We start from the raw sequence: 21,897 nt of genomic DNA on the forward strand, positions 1-21,897 counted from the left end.
GGGGTGAGGGAAAGGGACCCATCGAGCGAGCAACTTGTAGGGTGGGTGTGGTGTTGATGGCTTCGAGGGGCCGGGGGGCTGAGGAGGGGGTGACGGGCAAGGCCTTCCGCGGGTCTGAGGGGGCATTCCGGGCCGGGCCTGCCGTTAGGGCCCTCTGCCCGCCGGCCGGTCCCGGTGGGGTGGGGTGTGATTGGCAGGCGGCGGCACCGGCTCCCGCCGCCCCATGTGACTTGGGTCGTGATGGCTTCGCCTCCCTCAGGCAGCGGCGGCGGCGGCTGTCGGTGATCGGGCCGCCTCATGGGGCGGAAGGGCCGCCCGGGCCCGCTGCGGGCCGGCGGGGCAGGGGAGGCGGCCGAGCGGCGGGAGGAGACGGAGGAAGAAGCGACGGAGGAGGGGGAGGAGGAGGAGGAGGACTGGGTCCCGGCGTCCTCCTCCTCCCCGGGTCCCCCGCTGTGGCGCCTGCCCGAGGAGCTGCTGCTGCTCATCTGCTCCTACCTGGACCCGCAGGCCCTGGGCCGCCTGGGCCAGGTGTCCCGCCGGCTGCGGCGCTTCACCAGCCGCGACTCGCTGTGGCGGCGGATAGGCCGCGCCTGCCTCAACTCCGGCTTCAGCCAGCACGGCACCGACCTGTAAGCGCGCGCCCGCTCGCTCAATCTCGGCCTCCCGCCCGGGCCCCGGCTCCCTCCCGCCGGCCCCGCGGCCCGGGAAAGGGCGGGGATGCTGCGGCCTAGCCCGTCTCCAAGGCTGGCCGCCGCGCAGTTGGCGTGGTTGCTAGGGCGCAGGCCCCGGCTTCCCTCCGCGCGCGCCCTTTCCGTAAGGGGCCTGTTCGTCATGGCGCCGTAATCAATCAATCAATCTATCAATCGGATTTATTGAGCGCTTACTGTGTGCAGAGCACTGTACTAAGCGCTTGGGAAGTACAAGTTGGCAACATATAGAGACAGTCCCTACCCAACAGTGGGCTCACAGTCTAGAGGGGGGGTCCCCTCATCTTCGCCTCATGCCGCCTCAGGCCCGGCGGTGCCCCACTCCCTCAGCCTGTTGCCCCCCAAGCCTTCCCAGAGATCTCTCAAATAATAATAATTAATAATAATAATAATAATAATAATAACAACAATAATAGCACTTGTTAAGCGCTTACTATGTGCAAAGCACTGTTCTAAGCGCCGGGGGGGATACAAGGTGATCAGGTTGTCCCGCGTGGGGCTCACAGTCCTCATCCCCATTTTACAGATGAGGTGACTGAGGCTCCGGGAAGTTAAGTGACTTGCCCAAGGTCACACAGCAGACATGTGGCGGAGCAGGGATTCGAACCCATGACCTCTGACTCCAAAGCCCGGGCTCTTTCCACTAAGCCACACTGCCCTTCCCTAATTTGCCCCCCCTCGAGATTTGCCTCGTCCTGGGGGGCCCGACGGGTGCCTTTCTTTAATAATAATAATAATAATAATGGCATTTATTAAGCGCTTACTAGGTGCAAAGCACTGTTCTAAGCGCTGGGGAGGTTACAAGGTGATCAGGTTGTCCCACGTGGGGCTCATAGTCTTAATCCCCATTTTACAGATGAGGTAACTGAGGCACAGAGAAGTTAAGTGACTTGCCCAAAGTCACACAGCTGACAATTGGCTGAGCCGGGGTTTGAACCGGCCTTACTGCTCTGCCCCCATTTCTTCCCCCTCACAGATCTCTTTTCCCCCTTCCGGACTGTCTCACAGGGACTGTCTCTATGTAATAAATAATAATAATGATGGCATTCATTAAGCGCTTACTATGTGCAAAGCCGTGTTCTAAGCGCTGGGGAGGTTACAATAATAATAGTAATGATGGCATTCATTAAGCGCTTACTATGTGCAAAGCCGTGTTCTAAGCGCTGGGGAGGTTACAATAATAATAGTAATGATGGCATTCATTAAGCGCTTACTATGTGCAAAGCCGTGTCCTAAGGGCTGGGGAGGTTACAATAATAATAATAATGGCATTCATTAAGCGCTTACTATGTGCAAAGCCGTGTTCTATGCGCTGGGGAGGTTACAATAATAATAATAATAATAATGGCATTCATTAAGCGCTTACTATGTGCAAAGCCGTGTTCTAAGCGCTGGGGAGGTTACAATAATAATAGTAATGATGGCATTTATTAAGCGCTTACTATGTGCAAAGCTGTGTTCTAAGCGCTGGGGAGGTTACAATAATAATAATAATGATGTCATTCATTAAGTGCTTACTATGTGCAAAGCACCTTTCTAAGTGCTGGGGTAGATACAAGGTAATCAGATTGTCCCACGAGGGGCTCACAGTCTTCATCCCCATTTTACAGATGAGGGAACTGAGGCCCAGAGAAGTGAAGTGACTTGCCCAAAGTCATACAGCTAAGTGGCGGAGCTGGGATTTGAACCCATGGCCTCTGACTCCAAAGCCCGTGCACCTTCCACTGAGCCACCCTGCCTTTCTTTACGGCTCTGCCCCCATTTCTTCCCCCTCACAGATCTCTCTCCCCCTTCATTCATTCATTCATTCAATAGTATTTATTGAGCGCTTACTGAAGTACAAGTTGGCAACATATAGAGACGGTCCCTACCCAACAGTGGGCTCACAGTCTATAAGGGGGAGACAGAGAACAAAGCAAAACATATTAACAGAATAAAATAAATAGAATAAATATGTACAAGTAAAATAAATCAGTAGAGTAATAAATCCGTACAAACACATATACATATATACAGATGCTGTGGGGAAGGGAAGGAGGTAAGGTGGGGGGGATGGAGAGGGGGAGGAGGGGGAGAGGAGGGAGGGGGCTCAGTCTGGGAAGGCCTCCTGGAGGAGGTGAGTTCTCAGTAGGGCCTTGAAGGGTCTCACAGGGACCGTCTCTATGTAATAAATAATAATAATGATGGCATTCATTAAGCACTTACTATGTGCAAAGCTGTGTTCTAAACGCTGGGGAGGTTACAATAATAATAATAATGATGGCATTCACTAAGCGCTTACTATGTGCAAAGCCGTGTTTTAAGCACTGGGGAGGTTACAATAATAATAATAATAATGGCATTTACAAGGTGATCAGGTTGTCCCACGGGGGCGCTCACAGTCTTCAGCCCCATTTTACAGAGGAGGTCACTGAGGCTCAGTGAAGTGAAGTGACTTGCCCAAAGTCACACAGCTGACAAGTGGCAGAGCCGGGATTTGAGCCCATGACCTCCGACTCCAAAGCCCGTGCTCTTTCCACTGAGCCATGCTGCTTCTGTATATTTTGTCGATTTTTACTTGCCAAGCGCTTAGTCCAGTGCCCTGCACACAGCGCTCAATAAATACGACTGAATGAATGAAAACTCTCCCTCTCCTTTCTCCTGCCTGCCCAGTTTTAGAAAGGCCTGGATGTGCAAAGCACTACCTCCTACCCTCTACTCTGGTCTGTTCTCTTCTCCCCCTACTCCTCAACACTGCCCTTGTTTTTAATCGTTTTCAAAGCCCAGGTGGGTGTCTGTGGGACATTTATCACCTGCTTTTGTTTGTTATTGCTAGTGTCCGGTTCAGTATTTAGCCATTGCCTCTGATGGCTTTTTAAAAATAACTTTTGGATTCTTGTCCCAGTGGCTTAGGCAAAGGCAGAGGTGAAAGGGCCATGATAAGAGGGATAGAAAGGCCTTTTCCTCATGTCCCAGGTCTCAAAAAAAGCTCCCTCTCCCACTCCTCTTCCAAGAACAGCCCCAGTGAACATCTAGGCCAGTTTGACCCTGAGCTCAGACATGCTTTGGGAGACCAGAGAAGTGTGATATTTTTTTTTCTTGGGCCCCGCACCGTACAAAGTAAGACATAAAGTGACTGGTGTCTAAACTTGGTGATGATAGTCATAGTAATATTATTTATTAAGTACTTACCGTGGGCGAGGCACTGCACTAAGAACTGGGAGAGAATGCACAGGTAGGAATACACAGTTAGGAGTCCCTCAGTGGGGTCTCAGTTCAAGATAATAATAATAATGATGCCATTTATTGAGCGCTTTCTATGTGCCAAGCACTGTTCTAAGCGCTGGGGAAGTTACAAGGTGATCAGGTTGTCCCACGGGGGGCTCACAGCCTTAATCCCCATTTTACAGATGAGGTAACTGAGGCCCAGAGAAGTTAAGTGACTTGCCCAGAGTCACACAGCTGACAAGTGGCGGAGCCGGGAATTGAACCCATGACCTCTGACTCCAAAGCCCGTGTTGTGCTTTGTCAAAGACGGACACTACATCTTTCCTGGTGGTAGAACACAGTGATGGGAAGAGTCCTGAGATCTGTGGTTATGAAAGCAGTTCCTCTGGAATCTGTCACTGGGGAGTCAAAGACTTCAACTGTATGTGTTTGTGTGGTGATTAGGTTGTTAAGATATGTTGAAGATAAAAATGTGTAGATCTCTCTTTGGGGTTCCAAACCAGTCTATGGTGTCACTTTTTAAAAAATATTGCTCCATCCCTGCCTTTCCCCATGCAAAGTAAATTCATTCATTCAGTTGTATTTATTGAGTGCTTACTGTGTGCAGAGTACTGTACTAAGCGCTTAGGAAGTACAAGTCGGCAACCTATAGAGACGGTCCCTACCCAACAACAGGCTCACAGTCTAGAAGGGGGAGACAGACAACAAAACAAAACATGTAGACAGGTGAATGCTGCTTCAAAGTAGAGGCTAGGCAAGAAAAGAAGTTAGCTTGATTTACTGGGGTTGGAAGAAAAGCTTAGACTAAGAATACAAAACATTTGTTAATTTTTTAAGTACATTTGTTTTCACTGAAAATGGGGAGTGGTACATGAATACAGTATTTCCATTTTTATACATCTTTAGAACAGGAAACTATAGTAATATTTGTATGTATCAGAATCTGGACCCCATTTTATAGGTGAAATGTGTTAGACATCTTCCGAGTGTTGATTATTGCTCATTCTCTTTTTTTTTTTTCAAAGTATCTGAGCCATGTTTTAGGAGTTGTTTTACTTCAGTTGTTCATCAGGGACAGCGTCAGGGCTTTTGCTTTCTCAGCGGAGAAGAGAAATCATACATGGCACAGCAGGTGGAGTGTTTACCAGTGTTGTCTTTTTTGGACAACTGCAGGCAGGATGATAAGGTGACTTTCTTGGCACTTCTGGGAGGGAGGTATGGAATCCTTCGTATTCTTCAGAGTCCTTGCCCAAAATGTAATTTGACCATTTCCTTTTTAAATATTTTGCGTAGCAAGTGACTTATATTAAGCTGTAAAGCTCCTCATCTGAACATGTTTAATAGATGTTAAACAAAACTTTGACCGTAACACTGTCTTTTGGGTGTTTTTTTCTTTATAGCTGCATTTTGCAAAGAAAGAGAGGGGTATGTGATGTCCAAAAATTGAGAGTGCTTTGGAAGAAGAAGGAAAAACCAAACTCATTGCCAGTTCCACTTTTAATGGTAGATGAGGACAATTGCTAGTAATATAATTAACATAGGATGAAAAATGGGAAGTGGAATGACCACCCTTCATTAAGACATCTTATTAGTAGCCTGGTACCGTTGCAAGATTGTGTTGAAGGACTTCTAGACTGTGAGCCCACTGTTGGGTAGGGACAGTCTCTATATGTTGCCAACTTGTACTTCCCAAGTGCTTAGTACAGTGCTCTGCACACAGTAAACACTCAACAAATACGATTGATTGAAGGAACAAGCATAGGTCTGTCTTTTGTAGAGGAGTGGTGGAATTTTAGACTACGGGAGCACCAAACTGCTCTGATTTACTGACCTTCCAGACATAGGCCGAGGCACATGTTTTTAGTTTAGCTGTTCCTAACTGATGTGTGACTCTTTTGGATTTGTTAATGGTCCGAAGGTATGAGCCTGGAGTAATTTTGTGCCAGGGCCCTTCAAATTTTTCTAAATCTTATAAATAATTCACCTCTTCTGAGGAGCTTGGAAGCATCGTGATCTCTGCCATAGTGGTAGGAAAAGAAGGGTATAATTTTTTTAGTGTACACTTTGACAGTGATTTGAGCCAATCAGATGGTTTAACTTCAGTTTTGTCTGGTACTTTTTTATGAAATCTAGTGGGAATAGAAATACTTTTGACTACAACAATCAAAATCGAGGAAATGTTTCTTGCAGTAATTTTTTTTTAGTTTTCCCTAAAGAATTGGAAACCCATACACAATCATCCTGGGTTAATGCTTGAAAACCAGAAAGTGAAATTTGACTAGTCTTAATTCAGCAGGCAAGATCCAGGCAGAAATTAGAGACTGAATAACAGGTTGAGTAGCAAAGTCAAATTCCTAAGTTCGGTAAATAATAATATTGAGAGAGTTAAATAAAAACAAAAACAAAACACTGCAAAGCATCCTTCATTTAAGTAAAACACAGGCAAATATACATCCTACATGATTTCTGTCTTGAATTTTATTTTTGCATCCTCGGGAATTGCTTAATTTCTCGTAAGTGCAGAAGAGCAGCCTAAAAATGTAATTAGTACATAAACAGCGAGGCCACTAAGGGGTTTTTGCGCCTTCACCTCCACCAAGGCGGTGCATGCAGAGCTCTTTGTGGCTGGGGTATCTATTTCAGTGATGATTAACGTTAGGAGTGGGGAGATAGACGTAGATAAGCAGTGTGTGTTTGTTTATTTTAAAATAATTGAGCCTAGAAGCAATTTTTTTCAAACAGAAAGGTGGAATAAAGTTTCTCTTCCTAGCTCAGAATGGAGAAGATCTTGCTCTCCAGTAAAATTTGGTATCCAAGCAGCGGCTTCCAAACGGCCACCTCCGAAATTTGGCTTGAGCTTGTCCTGTATTTTTCTTTTTGCTCAGAGAAGCATTACTGGTACTTGTTTTCCAGTTCAGCCAAAGGGTTATTTTATGGATGTATTTATTGTCTTCAGCCGTTTTGCTAAGGTCTCAGTTAATGGTTTCTGTGAGTTAATAAAAGCAGAGTTCGGTTTACATGTTCAAAATAAATAAAACAATACACCTGTGAGAGCAGGAAATAGCCTAGCAGCGCATATACCTCCAAATGCAAACTGGAGGGATGGAAGAGGCCTGCCTCTTCCTCCGCGACCATGAAAAGGTAGTACCTGCTTGAATCTCCTCCAATCTTGTGAAGTTGGAAGTTGGAAGCGTTTCCTGCCATGTTGAGTAGAAGTGCAGCAGAAAGTTGAGGACTTCAAAAGTTGTTGCAAATTGGAGTTTTCCCCCTTGGGCGATCATTACCTTAGAAAGTTCAGGCTGTGGTTTGTCCTGTGCTTTCCATCCCTCCCCTTTCTCTCATAACCCCTCCAACTCTAGAACTGAGCCATTCCAGGGCTAACTTAAACTTCCAGAGCATCCCTGGAATTGACCTAGCCTCCCCTTGAGGGGAGGAAGAAGCCACCCCTCCTAGGGTCCCTGAGTGGAGGGAATGCCTCAGTAATAGAGAAGCAGCGTGGCTCAATGGAAAGAGCACGGGCTTTGGAGTCAGAGGTCATGGGTTCAAATCCCGGCTCCACCAATTGTCAGCTGTGTGACTTTGGGCAAGTCACTTAACTTCCCTGGGCCCCAGTTACCTCATCTGTCAAGTGGGGATGAAGACTGTGAGCCCCCCGTGGGACAACCTGATCACCTTGTAACCTCCCCTGCACTTAGAACAGTACTTTGCACATAGTAAGTGCTTAATAAATGCCATTATTATTATTATTATTATTAATAATAATAATAATAATGGTATTTGTTGTGCACTTAGTGTATGTCAAGCACTGTTCTAAGCGCTGGTGTAGATCTAAGCTAACCAGGTTGGACACAGTCCCTGTCCCACATAGGGCTCACAATTTTAATCTCTATCTTATAGATGAGGTAACTGAGGCCCTGAGAAGTTGTGACTCCCCCAAGGTCACACAGCAGACAAGCGACGGAGCTGGGATTAGAACCCATGACCTACTGACTCGTGGTCCCATGCTCTATCCACTATACATGCTGCTTCTCTGTGACTCTCCGGAAAAAAACCCCACTCCATAACGGTTCTAAAACTTTAGCGGCCTTTGGGGCCTAGGGAATCAGTTAATACTTGTCCAGGTAAATCTCTCAGGGCAGGGCTTCCAAACACATTTAGGCAATTATGAGAAAAGGAACAGCTATACTTGAACTTTACCAAAAAAAAAGCCAAGAAAGCAGGGAGTCCATAAAACACTGACAATGAAGATGCAAAGAGTTGATTCTGGTCTCAAAATATATCTGTGGGTGTCCGAGACTGACTGAAAATGAAACACTTCCATTTGGGCTGGCATTTAGAAGAGGCCTTCCTTACCCTTGAAATTTTTGGAATTTTCCAAGCCAAATACCACCCTTTAGGGCCAATAAAAATGGACTGTCACACTTAGTGAGAAGAGTGCTCTTTCTCAAGAGGTAGCCTAAGTCTTTTGTAGGTGCCCAGAAACGGCATCAAAAACAAAGAAATAGCTGGAGCCAGAATTTACCTTTTGTGAAAGGTTTGCCCAACTTGTGTTAAATTGGAATCCATTCTTCACTTAGGCCGAACTGCTACTCTCTGTTCAGGGCTACCTCCCTGAAAGCGCAGGCCACCCAATTTCTTTCAGGATCTGCCCCTTTTTGGCCTACAATTAATTGCCAGCACATTCTTTCCTATTCTTTTTTTTCTTTCTTTCTTCCTTTTTTTTTTGGTATTTGACATGGGCTCAAATTGCTGAGAAAGGTGACAACTGTGAAATGAAGCTTGGACTCAGAGACACCTTAAAAAATACAAGACTAGGCCACTAAATGACAAGAGCAGACTACCAGGCACTTTCAAAACATCACCATGTCTGTTGACTTTCCACTCCCTGTCCGCAGCACAAAATTGGAGGTCAAAGAATCATAGAATGCAGAGATGGAAAAGACATTTGAGTTCACCCCTCCTCCTTCTTCTACCCCCATTCAGAATCATTCCATACGCTGTATTTTTTCCTCCAGTGCTGTCCAGTTTTCACGGTTCTCACTCAACTCAGCAGTCACATGTAGGGGATGGCGTGCAGCCCCTGTCTAACTTCTGCTGAGCACAGTTGACACTCGTGAACCTCTCTGTTGGTGGTCTAGGCTGAGAAGTTGAAGTCTGGCGGGACGGTGGAGCTTTTCTCTGCTGCCCAAGGATGGTGCTTCCAACGTACAGTGCCGAGGAGGGTTGGGGGAAAGTTTGCCTTAGTTCTTGCAGTGGCCAGATTTGCTCTGACGTGCTGAGGTTTTGGAGGCCGCTGATCTGGAATCTTCACCTATGGCTGGGAAAAAAGTGGAAGATGAAAGCGGTAGCGCTGTGTACGGTAGACCTGGGGTCTGGACCAGCCTTCTTCCACCACTCCCTCTGGGTGAGCCTAGCCTGGAGCCAGCCACTGCCAACCTCACCCTGGCTTTCCTGCTTCTTCTTTGGCATCAAGCCACACCAAACCCGAAGTAACCAGGAGTGATTTTTCCAGGCATTTCTGGTTCAGCATTAGAAGGATAGCTTTAAGAATATGGGACGCTGTTATAAGCCTAGTTTCAGTGCCCCCATCTCCCAGCCTGCTCTCAAAGACTGAAGTATGTAAACTCTAATCTGTAAACTCCCCCCTTTAGTCTGTAAACTCCATGTGGGCAGGGATTATATGTACCAACTCTATTGTATTTTACACTCCCAAATGCTCAGTACAGGGCTTGGAGCTCAGTACGTGCTCAGTAAATGCCACTGCTTGATTGATTTGACTGGAGGTGTTTGTGTCACTCAATGAAATGAGAAACTATCTTTTTTTGTACGGGGAACACATGACAACCCTGTGGTTCACTTCTTAGACCTCGGTTCTAATCCCAGCTCTGCCTCTTTTCCACAGTGTGACCATGGACAAGTCACTTAACCTCTCTGGGCCTCAGTTACCACATCTATAAAATGGGGATTAGGACTGTGAGCCCCTTGTGGGGCTGTGTCCAGCTTGATTACCTTGTATCTATCCCAGGGAGATGTGTTTGACACATAGTAAGTGCTTAACACATACCGTGATTACTATTCTGGTTGACAGAGTCATGCTCTCTTTCCTGAAATTGGGCAGTCTGGGGAGAGCTGTACCTTTGTCCAATACTCAACATAAAGACTTTATTCTCAGTCCACCCACAGATATATTTGAAGACCTGAGCCAACTCTAGGGCATCATCATGTTAGGGCTTTATAAACTCCCTGTTTTCATGGCTTTTTTAAAGTTCAAGCCGAGGTCAAGTTGGATCAGGTTTGGCTTTATCCTTTTGGTCCTGTGGGATACTCAGGCTTTCCCAAGTCTATGCAGAGTTCTACTCAACAGGTCGTTACTGAGCTCCCGAGCTCCTGGACCTGGGTTGCGAACCCAGGCTGGTCGGGGCAGGCCCTCCTTGGTCATCCTCCTGTATGGAAAGGGGCCGTGGTGGAGGGGACAGGGTGCTTCTGAACTGGTCTAAATAGACCCCTGGACTTCTGGAACTAGGTTGGGGTCAATTGCAGATTGTCTTGTTTGGGTATGGAGTATTCAGGTTTAAATAAAAAAAATAGTTACAGAGGTTTGGGGGAGGTAGTTATTAAGGCTTTAGAACTTTTGGATTAAAATTGGATTAAATTTCAGTTTTCAGCCTTTATTTTATGGTTGATATTTAACAACGTATGAAACAACATGGTCTAGTGGTAAGAGCACGGGCCTGGGAATCAAAGGACTTGAATTCTAATTGTGGTCCTGCCATTTGGGCAGATCACTTCTCTGTGCCTCAGTTTCCTAATCTGTAAAATGGGGGTGAAATGCCTGTTCTCCCACCCCCTTAGACTATGTACCCCATGTAGGACAAGGACTGTGTCTGGCCTTACTATCTTGTACTTATTTAATATAGGTCTTGGTACATAGTATAGTAAGTACTTAACAAATACTACTATTATCGCTAATATTATTAATACCTGTTTGGCAAGAGTTTTTTTGGTAGCTTATTCCGTTCTGGTATTTGCAAATGATGTGTCAGTGGCTAAATAAACCCTTGAAGATATTGGCTGCCTGTTTCTATACATAGCATTAAGGCAAATTGTTTATCTAGAGTATTGGATTCCAGTGTCAATTCAGAACTTAACAATGCTGACGTCTTGGTTTTGAGGTATGGGCTCTACATTGGGCAGAGACTTGATTGATAGACAATTACTCTCCCCACCTTCAAAGCTTTATTGAAGGCACTTCTCCTCCAAGAGGCCTGCCCTGACTAAGCCCTCATATCCTTTCCTTCCACTCTCTTCTTCTTCGCCCTGATTTGCTCCCCTAATTCACCACTCCCTCAGCCCCATAGCACTTTTGTACCTATCCGTAATTTATTTATTTATATTAATGTCTCTCTAGACTGTAATCTCATTAGGGGAAGGGAATGTATCTACCAACTGTTATATTGTCATTTTGTACTGTCCTAAGCACTTAATACAGTGCCCTGTAAATGTTGATTGACTGATTGAATTATGATCCTCTTACAAGAGGTGAGAAAAAACTGGCCCCAGGTGCCAGTTCCAGGGAAACCTCAGACTCTTTACCATAGAGGAAGATGAAGGCAAATCCTCCAGAAAGAAAGTATATATGGTGCATTTTAAATTGACCAGAGTGTTTAGCTACCAAATTCCTAAATTTGTCAATTTTATTGAAAAAGTTATTGACAGTTCATCATGCAAATGCCGAAAGCCAAGTTAAGATGACTTTGGCAGCGAAATGGTTGAGCACCTTTAACAAAATTGGAAAGGTTATCTTTTTTGGGGGTTTATCTCCAATATTTAAAAGGGATCTGAGGGGCTGAAATTGGCAGATCCTACCCTCAGAATGTGGTAAACTGAGTCTGGGTCACATCTCTCTTCCCTCTTCCACCACCCTGCAAATGACCCCTGAGAAGATTCCTGTACTGGGATCTGTCCTGTACTAGATTCATTCACTCATTCATTCAGTCGTATTTATTGAGCGCTTACTGTGTGCAGAGCACTGTATTAAGCGCTTGGGAAGCACAGGTTGGCAACATGTAGAGACGGTCCCTACCCAACAACGGGCTCACAGTCTAGAAGCTGGGCAGGATATCTGAGCTTGGTGATCACCTTCCCATTTTCTAAACTCTGTTTCCAATTGACTTAAGTGCAGTAATTAGCCATCAAATGGGGATGTACTTAAATGCAGCTCAAGAATTTAGGAGCTTAATTACACCTTCCTTAGCACTATTATACATGTATTCCCAATTATTTATTTTGACTACTTTAGTTGTAAATGGTTTTTATGTTTGCCTCTCTTGTTAGAATGTAATCTACTAGAGGGCAGGGATACGTGACTCTCCTTTTCTGTTCTTTCCAAGCCCTCATATCAGGTAACCAACCAATAAATGCTGCTACTGCTACTCTTACTACTACTACTAAAACTACTGAAGGAAGTCAACAGCTGGTGGGTGCGTGTTCAGCTGGTATTCTTCAGTCACATTTTGCTGAATTCAGCTACAAAACCTGGATGCAGGCATAGAATAAGCCCCTTCCACAAACCTTCTTGTTGGCAAAAATGAACAATTTTTAAATGTACATTATTTAAATCTTTCTTATTTGGAGAAAAACTCTCCACTTTTTTGTACCTTTTTTTGATTTAGTGGTATATAACTAGTAGACCCAGAGAAATTGCTGAAACTTAGAAGACCCATTAAAAACCTAGACCTTAATGCCAGGTTCAATTCTGATCCAGTTTGGTGCTTGTTAGGAAACTGGAGCCAATGTTAGGCCAGGCTGTGACTGAGGAGGGCTGGGCTGAGCTGGGCATTGGGGTTAGTCAGTTAGATTTCTGGCCTTTGCAGGGCTCTAGAAAATGGCCAGATTTAAAAGTCTTGTGCAAGATAGAAATTGAGGGGTAAAACACAGCAAATGTGCTTTCAAATGCTAATCGTTAAAAAAACCACATACCCTACCCTGTCAGGAAGACATAGACTAAGGGGATATAGTCCATCCCTTTTGCCTGAAAGTTTCACTTGGGAGTGAAACTTATTTGGGATTGGAAGCAAGTGTTTTGTGAGTGAGAAACTGCATTTCGGAAACCCCCTTGATTGTTGTTCCTTGATATTGGAGGAGTTTGAGAAGGGGGTAGAGGTGGAGAATCCTTTTCTCACTAATGGTATGATTTTGGAGGGGACCTAGTCCTAAAAATCACTGGTGACAGGGTCGGGTGAGAACGGTCACCTCTGGAGACAAAATGCCCCCATTCTCCGTCTCCCCCAGCCCCTTATTCTAGCAGCTGGTGTGAGCAGCCCAAGGGGAATATTATGTTTCTTTTGGTAAGTCTGCCAAGAACAAGAGGAAATCCTCAATCTGAGCAACTTTTTGGGGGGTGGGCGTGAGAGGGTGCGGGGAGGCAGGTGAGGGTGATTGGAGGTGGGGGGAAATGAAATTGTTCTAGAGAAAATTTCTCGAGATGCTTTTCCTGGAAAGCTGTTTCACTGTGAGGAATGATACTCTGGACTTACAACAAAGGAACAGGTTCTTTCTCGTTTAAATAAGGGGAAATAAACCTGTCCCCTGTGCTTTCCTGAATTATTCTTTTGGAAAACCGAGTTCTCCAGAGGGTATGTTTAAGAGCCACGCCAATGTGTTTGTAGGGGACTCCTGCTCAGGAATAAGTGTTATTAAAAGAGAACAGCTCACTCAACTCATCTTGGCTGTTGTTTGGTTTCATCATAAATCATATCCTGGAAGCTGGTAAGTGGAGTTCTTACAGTCTCCTCGGTAGCAGTAGTAGTGGTAGTGGTAGTAGTAGTAGTAGTAGGTGCCGCCTTTATTTAGGACCCACCTGATGCTGTGTACTGTACTAGATGCTTGGGCACTATACTAGGTTAGCCCAGGAGGGCTGATATTGTGAGTCCCAGCCAACCCATGGGCTTTTGAAGCAAAGCCACTCAGGCTAGTTATTCCCAGGCAATCGATTTTTCAGTGGCATTTATAATAATAATACTAATAATAGCATTTATTAAGCTCTTACTATGTGCAAAGCACTGTTCTAAGCGCTGGGGAGGTCACAAGGTGATGAGGTTGTCCCACGGGGGGCTCACAGTCTTAATCCCCATTTTACAGATGAGGGAACTGAGGCCCAGAGAAGTAAAGTGACTTGCCTAAAGTCACACAGCTGACAAGTGGCAATTTGAACACTTTACTGTGTGCAGAGCACTGTACTAAGTGCTGGGAAGAATAGAATACAACAGAGTTGTTAGACAAATTCCCTGCCCACAAGGAGCTTGGAGTCTAGGGGACTCAGAGTCAGAGAAGCAGCATGGCTCAGTGGAAAGAGCACGGGCTTTGGAGTCAGAGGTCATGGGTTCAAATCCCGGCTCCACCACTTGTCAGTTGCGGGACTTTGGGCAAGTCATTTAACTTCTCTGTGCCTCAGTTCCCTCATCTGTAAAATGAGGATTAAGACTGTGAGCCCCATGTGGGACAACCTGATCACCTTGTAACCTCCCCACCTCTTAGAACAGTGCTTTGCACATAGTAAGTACTTAATAAATACCATCATAGTAAGTGCTTAATAAATGCCATTATTATTATTATTAGGGGGGGAGAGAAACATTAAAGTAATTATGGATATGTACATATGTGTTGAGGGTGCCAAGAGTGGGGAGCTTAAAGGGCATAGTTGATGAAGAAGGGAGAGGAGTAGGGTAAATGAAGGCTTAGCTGGGGAAAGCCTCTTGGTGGAAATGTGATTTTAGTAAGACTTTGAGGGTGAGGAGGGTGCACTTATATACAAATCTGTAATTTATTTATTTTAATGTCTGCCTCCCCCTCGAATAATAATAGTAATTGTAGTGTTTGTTAAGCGCTTACTATGTGCCAAGCCCTGTACTAAGTGCTGGGGTGGATACAAGCAGTTCGGCTTGGACACAGTCCCTATCCCACATGGGGCTCACAGTCTCAATCCCCATTTTACAGATGAGGTAAATAAGGCCCAGAGAAGTGAAGTGACTTGCCCCAAGTCACACAGCAGACACATGGCAGAGCTGTGATTAGAATTCATGACCTTCTGATCCCTAGGCTCGTGCCCTATCCACTATGCCATGCTGCTTCTCTAGACTTACGTTCATTTTGGGCAGGAAATGTGTCTGTTTATTGTTATGTCATACTCTCCCAGGTACTTAGTACAGTGCTCTGCACACAGTAAGTGCTTAATAAATTTGATTGACTAATACATAAAATAACTGCATCCTGCCCATTGCTGCCTCCTTCCTAGCCCTCAAAAGCCCTAACCAAATCCAGTGAGCTCATTTCTATTATTTTTTTCAAGTGATTTTTTTCTTCAAAGACAGCGGGTGGTCATTGACTTGGTATCGCAGGTAGAACAGCGGGGAGAAGGGATACTCTAAAGATAGGTAAGAGGATGACTGCAAGCCCCCAGTCAGACAAGTTGAATCAGAGGGGAGAAGGTTGGGCTGAGTCTTTGGTGGTGCAGGTCAGGCATTTTCAGCCTTTTAAAGGAACTGTATCCTTACGATATCAGAGTTTTAACAGAACTCCCCACCCCGTAACACCCAATTTACTCCTTACACCTAGACTTAGCCTCTCTTCCCCTTTCCTTTCCTCCCTTCCCCAGAAACCTCTCCAACAACATCACCCCCACAACACATACATATTCAGAAGAATAGTCACAGAGCCAAGAGGGAAGCGGCAGTTGCAATCAGTGAGAAGAGAAATTGTTACTGATGCTACTATCTGCTCCCTTGAGTGTGTCACCAGAGCTGCGGGGGTGCATCTTGCTGTGTTCCCAGAGCTCATGTCTATGCCAGGATATTGGCAGGAAGAGCCTGCTGCTGATTTTAAGCCTCTTTCTACCTCCACTCCCACACCCCCAGAATTCTGGCTGCTATGATAATGGCTTTAGCCCCTCTTGAAGTATTCCTAAGGATACTTGTCTAACTGGTTGAAAACCTCTGATGTAGGTGACAAATTCAGTGGTTCAGTCCTTAGTGGTCCTTTTTTCCAGGCAACCTTAGATCAGGGCCTCATCATGGAGTTAAGATTGAGGGAAGGCCATTCGGCCAACCTGCAGTTTCAATCAAGTTTATTCATTTCCGATTCCTCAAGGTTGAGGCCAACTAGTTTTCCATATTGATAGGTACTCCGGCTCTGAAGGCCTGGTAGATGGAATGTGTGTCGTCTTAGCGGTTGGTTAGGGAAATCAGATTCTGGGAACATTTAGTTAGGTCATACCCCCTTATCGTTGGGCTTTATCTTCAAGGAAGTTTAAAATGTAAGTTATCCAAAAAAAATCAATCTCACTCTTCCTCTCCTTTTTCGTACTCTCCATCCTTCTCCTTTCAGCTGGTTCATGGAGTCTTTGAGTCATACTTTTGGGTGTCATAATGAATCTATCAATCGATGGTATTTATTGAATGCTTACTGTGTGCAGATCAATGCATTAAGTGCTCAGGAGAGTGCAATACCACAGAGTTGGTAGACACATTTGTCCTAACATCACAAACACATTATAAGGAGAAGAGACAAATTTGAGGCTTTGAAGATGGCATGAGGGTAGGTGCACTTGGCAACTGTGGGTGTGCCATTTTTAACAGAGGCTAAAAATTCCATGAACTTAAGAGGACAGCCATGCCCAGGGGTAGTTTGAAGTAGTTTTTTAGGAAGCATGTGGCATCTGGATGACGAATCTCTGCGATTCCCTCACAGCACAGAAGTCTTTTTGGGACCTGAAAGGGAAAGAGTGACAGAGTTTTGGGAACCTCGGCTGCCCCCTAAATCTTGGCCAATTGCTACAGATTGCAGAGAAGGTTAAGGAGAGTGCTCTGCACACAGTAAGTGCTCAATAAATGCGATTGAGTGAACTGGGTCTAGCCAGAAAGATTGGGAAGGTGTGGACCGGCTGTGGGGAGTGCTGTTGGAGAGTATGGAAGGGAAGGTTAGAGTGGTTGGAAATCTAGGTCTGCACCTGGTACTGGCCCTGGAATGATGGAGCTCACGTGAGCAGGAGACTGGCCACAGGGAAGCCCTTCAAGGAGAGGTGGGCTTTTCTACCCAATGGTTAAGAGTGGCTCCAGTGGCAGCCAGTCCGTTTCTTAGCCCTCTGTGGGGAAGTGTGGCCGTGGGGACAGGAACTCATTCCACATGATCGTTTTTCGTTATTGCTGTTCCCTTCCCATCCCCCGGAGAATCGGGGCGGCTCAGGGCCTCTTGACCACAAGGGTAACCAACCGAACAAAGCTTATGGTCCCCTCTGACCCTCGGTTGACCTTTTTGGAACCTGAAGAGACATCCTCTCTGTCATTGGGTATGTCGGAGGCTTCTGTTTTTCTGTAATAATGAGTATAATTGAGAAGTGTTCAACATTTACCTTGAGTGGCCTTTTTGAGGTTATACCCCTGGAGAAGGAGCGTTTGTGCCTCTTCAGGGAAGAGTGTGTGTTGTTAAATAGAGCAGTGATTGTTAAGTAAGAGGTCATTGGAAGTGGTGATGAGGTGCAGGGAATAGAAAGAAGAGGTGAAGAGAAAGGTTCAGCCATCGTGATTGTCAGAGCGTGATGGTAGGTGGAAAGCAACAGGATTAGTAAAAACCCAGGAGACAGCTGGGTTGGGTCATGATTTTTAAGCAAAGTGCTTTCCTAATTTTGGAGGTCTTCAAAGCTTCTGTGACTGATTTCCTCCCCCAAAACATTCCTTCTCAGACAGGTTGTCTATTTATTTGCTTTAAAAAAAAATTGGTAGGAATTGGAGGTGAAAACAAAGGGGAAACTCTAGATTGGCTCCCAAGATTAATCTCCACTACATCGGATACTCATTTGTTGAAGAGACTTAAAGAGGCAAAAAGCTTGCTATGTTTGTGTGTGTGTGTATGTGTGTGTGTGTCTTTGTATGTATGTGTGTTGTGTTGTTTTTGTTTAAAGTAGGTCATGTGCCCAGGAATGCAGTCAAATTATAATGGTGACTAAGTGCCGGAAAGCACAGCAGAGGGAGGAGAGAAGGGGAACAAGGAGAGAAAAAATGAGCCCGAGGCGAGAGGAGGAGGAGGGCTGGGAAAATGGAAATATGGGTAGGCCCTGAGGGCAGGTTAAAGATTCCTGCGTGCATTAACAGCTATGTGAGATGTTTATTTACAGGGGACTAATCATTTTTTTTTGTCTGGGCTCCCTGGTTTTACACCAGTAACTGTGCTCGGGAAATGGGCTGCAGGGCATTTTAGGGATGGGAGCGAGGGGAGTTATTGAATTCCGAGGGGCACCTGCTCTTGTCTTTTCAGATTCTTTTCTTCCTCTGCTCCCCCCACCCGCCCGCCCTCCATCCTTTGTCACTAGCAGTGACAGGTCACACAGACATACACAGAGGGATGCTTGCTTTCAGGAAAAGAAGATTTTGATCGCTCCCTCTGATTGTGATGGAGAGGAAATCGCTGAAATACATTTAGGAGTGTTTCGAGAATATGTAGCAATCAGAAAGGGAAATCTAAGCTGCCTTGTGGTGTTAGACAAGAGACTGAAGAACATGTATCAAATGTAATATCAAATTAAGTTAAATGTGAAGAAGCATTAAATCAGTATTTATATTTTGGATATATTTAATAAATGCCTCTATTACTATTATTTATCAGGGATGTCTTTGTTTTTCTTGTTTTATTCTTTATAAGGCAAACGGTTTTGCAGTAGCTTGGAGAATCTACTGCTTGTCTTGGGCATCTATGGGAGTAACTTGACCTTTGAAAAGTGTCAGTAAAATGGCAGCTTCCACTGAAGGCACGAGCACCATGTGGGGTGGTAGAGCTAGTGGGAGTGACAGCTGTTGCTAAAATTCATGTCTTTTGTCCAATTCAGAAAGTCCATTGAGCTCGTTTAAAGATTAGTTTGCAGTTTTAAATTTCATTCCCACCCAATTCTTCAACTTTTACCTCTTGTTTCAGGTCCAGTAATTGCCCTTTTTTTTTTTTATAAAGGTTGTGTCCAACAAGTATTGCTAGGTAACCATTGGGTTTTAGAGGTCTTTACAGAAGTTTGGTGTACCTGTTTTATTGTTTCTCTTGGCCTCATTGTGGGCAAGGAACATATCTATCAACTCTGTTATCTTGTACTTTCCCAAGTGTTTGGTACAGTGCTCGGCACACGGTAAGCACTCAAGAAATATAGCTGATTGTTTGATCACTCAACTGTCATTTCTCTTTCCTGAACTTGCTGTAGGTATATATATCTGGTATATTGATATTTCTGGTGATGAGGAGTCCAGAAATGAATTCAGTTTTGGTTAAAGGATACACCACATACTCTGCAAGTCCATTTTCCAAAGCCTTTCATTGTCCTTCAGCTCCCTGTTCCCATCTTCCATTCTAGCCCTGACCTGAACAACATCGCTTCTCAGAACAGGGGCTCATGTAAACAGTGTAATGGTCACTCAGTGGAAAAGACCAAAAGTTAGTGGAAAACTCATACAAACATTTTATTCTAACGAAAATCACCCGGTCAGATTGCTGACCAAAGGCTCAGTGGCGAATGTAACCCAGCCCACTTGGTTCCCTTTCTAATCAGTGTTCTCTCCACTAAGTCATAATTCCTGACTTCCAAGACTCCCTGACGTATAAAAGTCATGGACATTGTCATCATGCTTGAGAAAAAAAGCCCAAGTGATTTGTGTATCCTTAGGAAGAGATTCTTTGTTTCCCAGCTATAAATTGTGGATTTCCAAACCAGCCCCAGATAATGAGCCCTCCCAAGTCCTGATCACCTGTTGACTGCTAGATGGATTGTAGCAGAAATCGATATGTCTAAGTCCTGTGGGTCACACTGGGCATTTTCTGGAAACCCAAAGGACCTGTCATGTCATTTCCCTCCAACAGAAGAGTGAGAGTTAGGTCCTACCATCTGTAGCAATCATTTAGTTCCCAATTTCTCCCTCCGGCTTCCTTCCCCTCCTGCTCAGAATTGACTGCTCCACGGCCTAAGAAATAATAATAATAATGATGGCATTTATTAAGCGCTTACTATGTGCAAAGCACTGTTCTAAGCGCTGGGGAGGTTACAAGGTGATCAGGTTGTCCCACAGGGGGCTCACAGTCTTAATCCCCATTTTTCAGATGAGGTAACTGAGGCACAGAGAAGTTAAGTGACTTGCCCAAAGTCACACAGCTGACAATTGGCAGAGGTGAGATTTGAACCTCTGACTCCAAAGCCCGTGCTCCTTCTCTGAGTCACACTGCTTCTCAATACCATAGCATCTCAGGCCTAGGGTCATAAACAGTCCTACATTTTGTCACTGTAATTGATTTAAGTAAAGAGAAGAGTTGGTCCAAGTTAAGCTGAGCGTATCTGCTCTTTTTCCTTTGGTTCTTGACCGTGTCTCCATCCTGTAGATGACTCTTTGGGCCAGGTGGTGTGGTGAGGTGTTGCTGGTGATCTGGGTGCTCCCTTGTGCACTTGTGGGAATTCATGCCATCTGTTTCCTTTTCTTTTGCAGAGTAACTAACATCCCAGTGAAGGAAAGAGTGAAGGTATCTCAGAACTGGAGGCGGGGCCGCTGCCGGAGGGAGATACTGCTCAGATGGAAACGCAAGCAAGTGACCCATTTTCTTTAGCAGAACTGTCCGGGCGGCCTGCACTTTATCTGTGTTGGTTGGGGAGGGTTCAAGGTGTGTGGGGTTGAATTGGGACAGAAAGAAAGGTCCTGGCTAGGACTCTCTGTTACCAAATTTGGGTGCCTATTAGGTACTTGCAAGGGTCATACAATGATGATGGCATTTATTAAGCGCTTACTATGTGCAAAGCACTGTTCTAAGAGCTGGAGAGGTTACAAGGTGATCAGGTTGTCCCACGGGGGACTCACAGTCTCAATCCCCATTTTACAGATGAGGTAACTGAGGCCCAGAGAAGTTAAGTGACTTGCCCAAAGTCACACAGCTGACAATTGGCGGAGCCGGGATTTGAACCCATGGCCTCTGACTCCAAAGCCCGTGCTCTTTCCACTGAGCGACACTGCTTCTCTAAGGTTCAATCGTTACCCAAGAGGAGCTTGCAGACTAATGGGAGAAGTCAAATGCTGAATATACAATAGTGAAAGTCCCACCGGAGCCCCTCCCAGATATCAGTGAGTTTCTTACAGTCTTTTTGGCTGGAAGAGCATCAGGCAACAACCCATAGCCAAGTACACTCAAGTTCCCCTATAATGCAGGGACTACATTCAATCAGTCAATCAATCAATGGTATTTATTGAGTGCCTTTTGTGTGCAGAGCACTATTCTAAGCACTTGGGTGAAGAGAACAATGCAACAGTTGGTCAACACAATCACTTGCTACAAGGAGCTTCTGGTCTAGAGGGAGAGACAGTATTGCATTATATATATATTGAAAATATTGTGTTCCTGCAAAATCCCGTGGTAGTGAAAATTCACGTCACAGTACTCAACATGTTGGGTGCCACACACATTCCCCCCCAAACCATTTTTTCTGACATCGCCGCACGTTGCCAAACCAGGTTTCCCTAAAAGTGTTCTAGTCAAAACGCAAAGTCAAAGCGAACGTTCTGGTACAACTGAGTGTAGTTGGATGTTATTGTTAGGTTGTCAGTCTGTAGAATTTCTACCCTATCTACCATCCCCATCCCAGCTTTCTGTATTAAAAAGGAACATAAAAGGGTTTTGACCTGTCCCTTGCAATCACTGAAATGCATCTTCGAGAAGTTAGGAGGAAAGCCTCTTCTGTTGGCTGTATGGCTGTTGATCCATCCCAGGCTAGAAGGCAGCATTTTCAGAAATTGCATTTTAAAGGGGGTGAGCTACTGCTCAACCCCATACCATTGTTACCTGCCTTGGGCCCAAAGCTCCTTGTGGGCAGAGATCATGTCTACCCAGGCTATGGTATTGTAACCTCCCAAGTGCTTAATAGTGTCTTGCACACAATAAGCATTCAATAAATGCCATTGATTAGTTGACACCGGGA

At 45.1% G+C, this 21,897-nt stretch overlaps 1 protein-coding gene across 1 annotated transcript in view; it reads left to right on the forward strand.

Moving 5' to 3' along the window:
* The first annotated feature begins 297 nt into the window (after positions 1–297).
* Positions 298–21,897, forward strand: part of FBXW4 (F-box and WD repeat domain containing 4) — a 108,037-nt gene continuing 86,437 nt past the window's right edge. The window contains exons 1-2 of the mRNA XM_038758625.1: positions 298–629; positions 20,420–20,515. Of these exons, the coding sequence (XP_038614553.1) occupies positions 298–629; positions 20,420–20,515 (428 nt within the window). The remainder of the gene's footprint in view (positions 630–20,419; positions 20,516–21,897) is intronic.

The sequence above is a fragment of the Tachyglossus aculeatus genome, chromosome 16 (genome assembly GCF_015852505.1).
Source record: "Tachyglossus aculeatus isolate mTacAcu1 chromosome 16, mTacAcu1.pri, whole genome shotgun sequence".
NCBI lineage: Eukaryota > Metazoa > Chordata > Mammalia > Monotremata > Tachyglossidae > Tachyglossus > Tachyglossus aculeatus.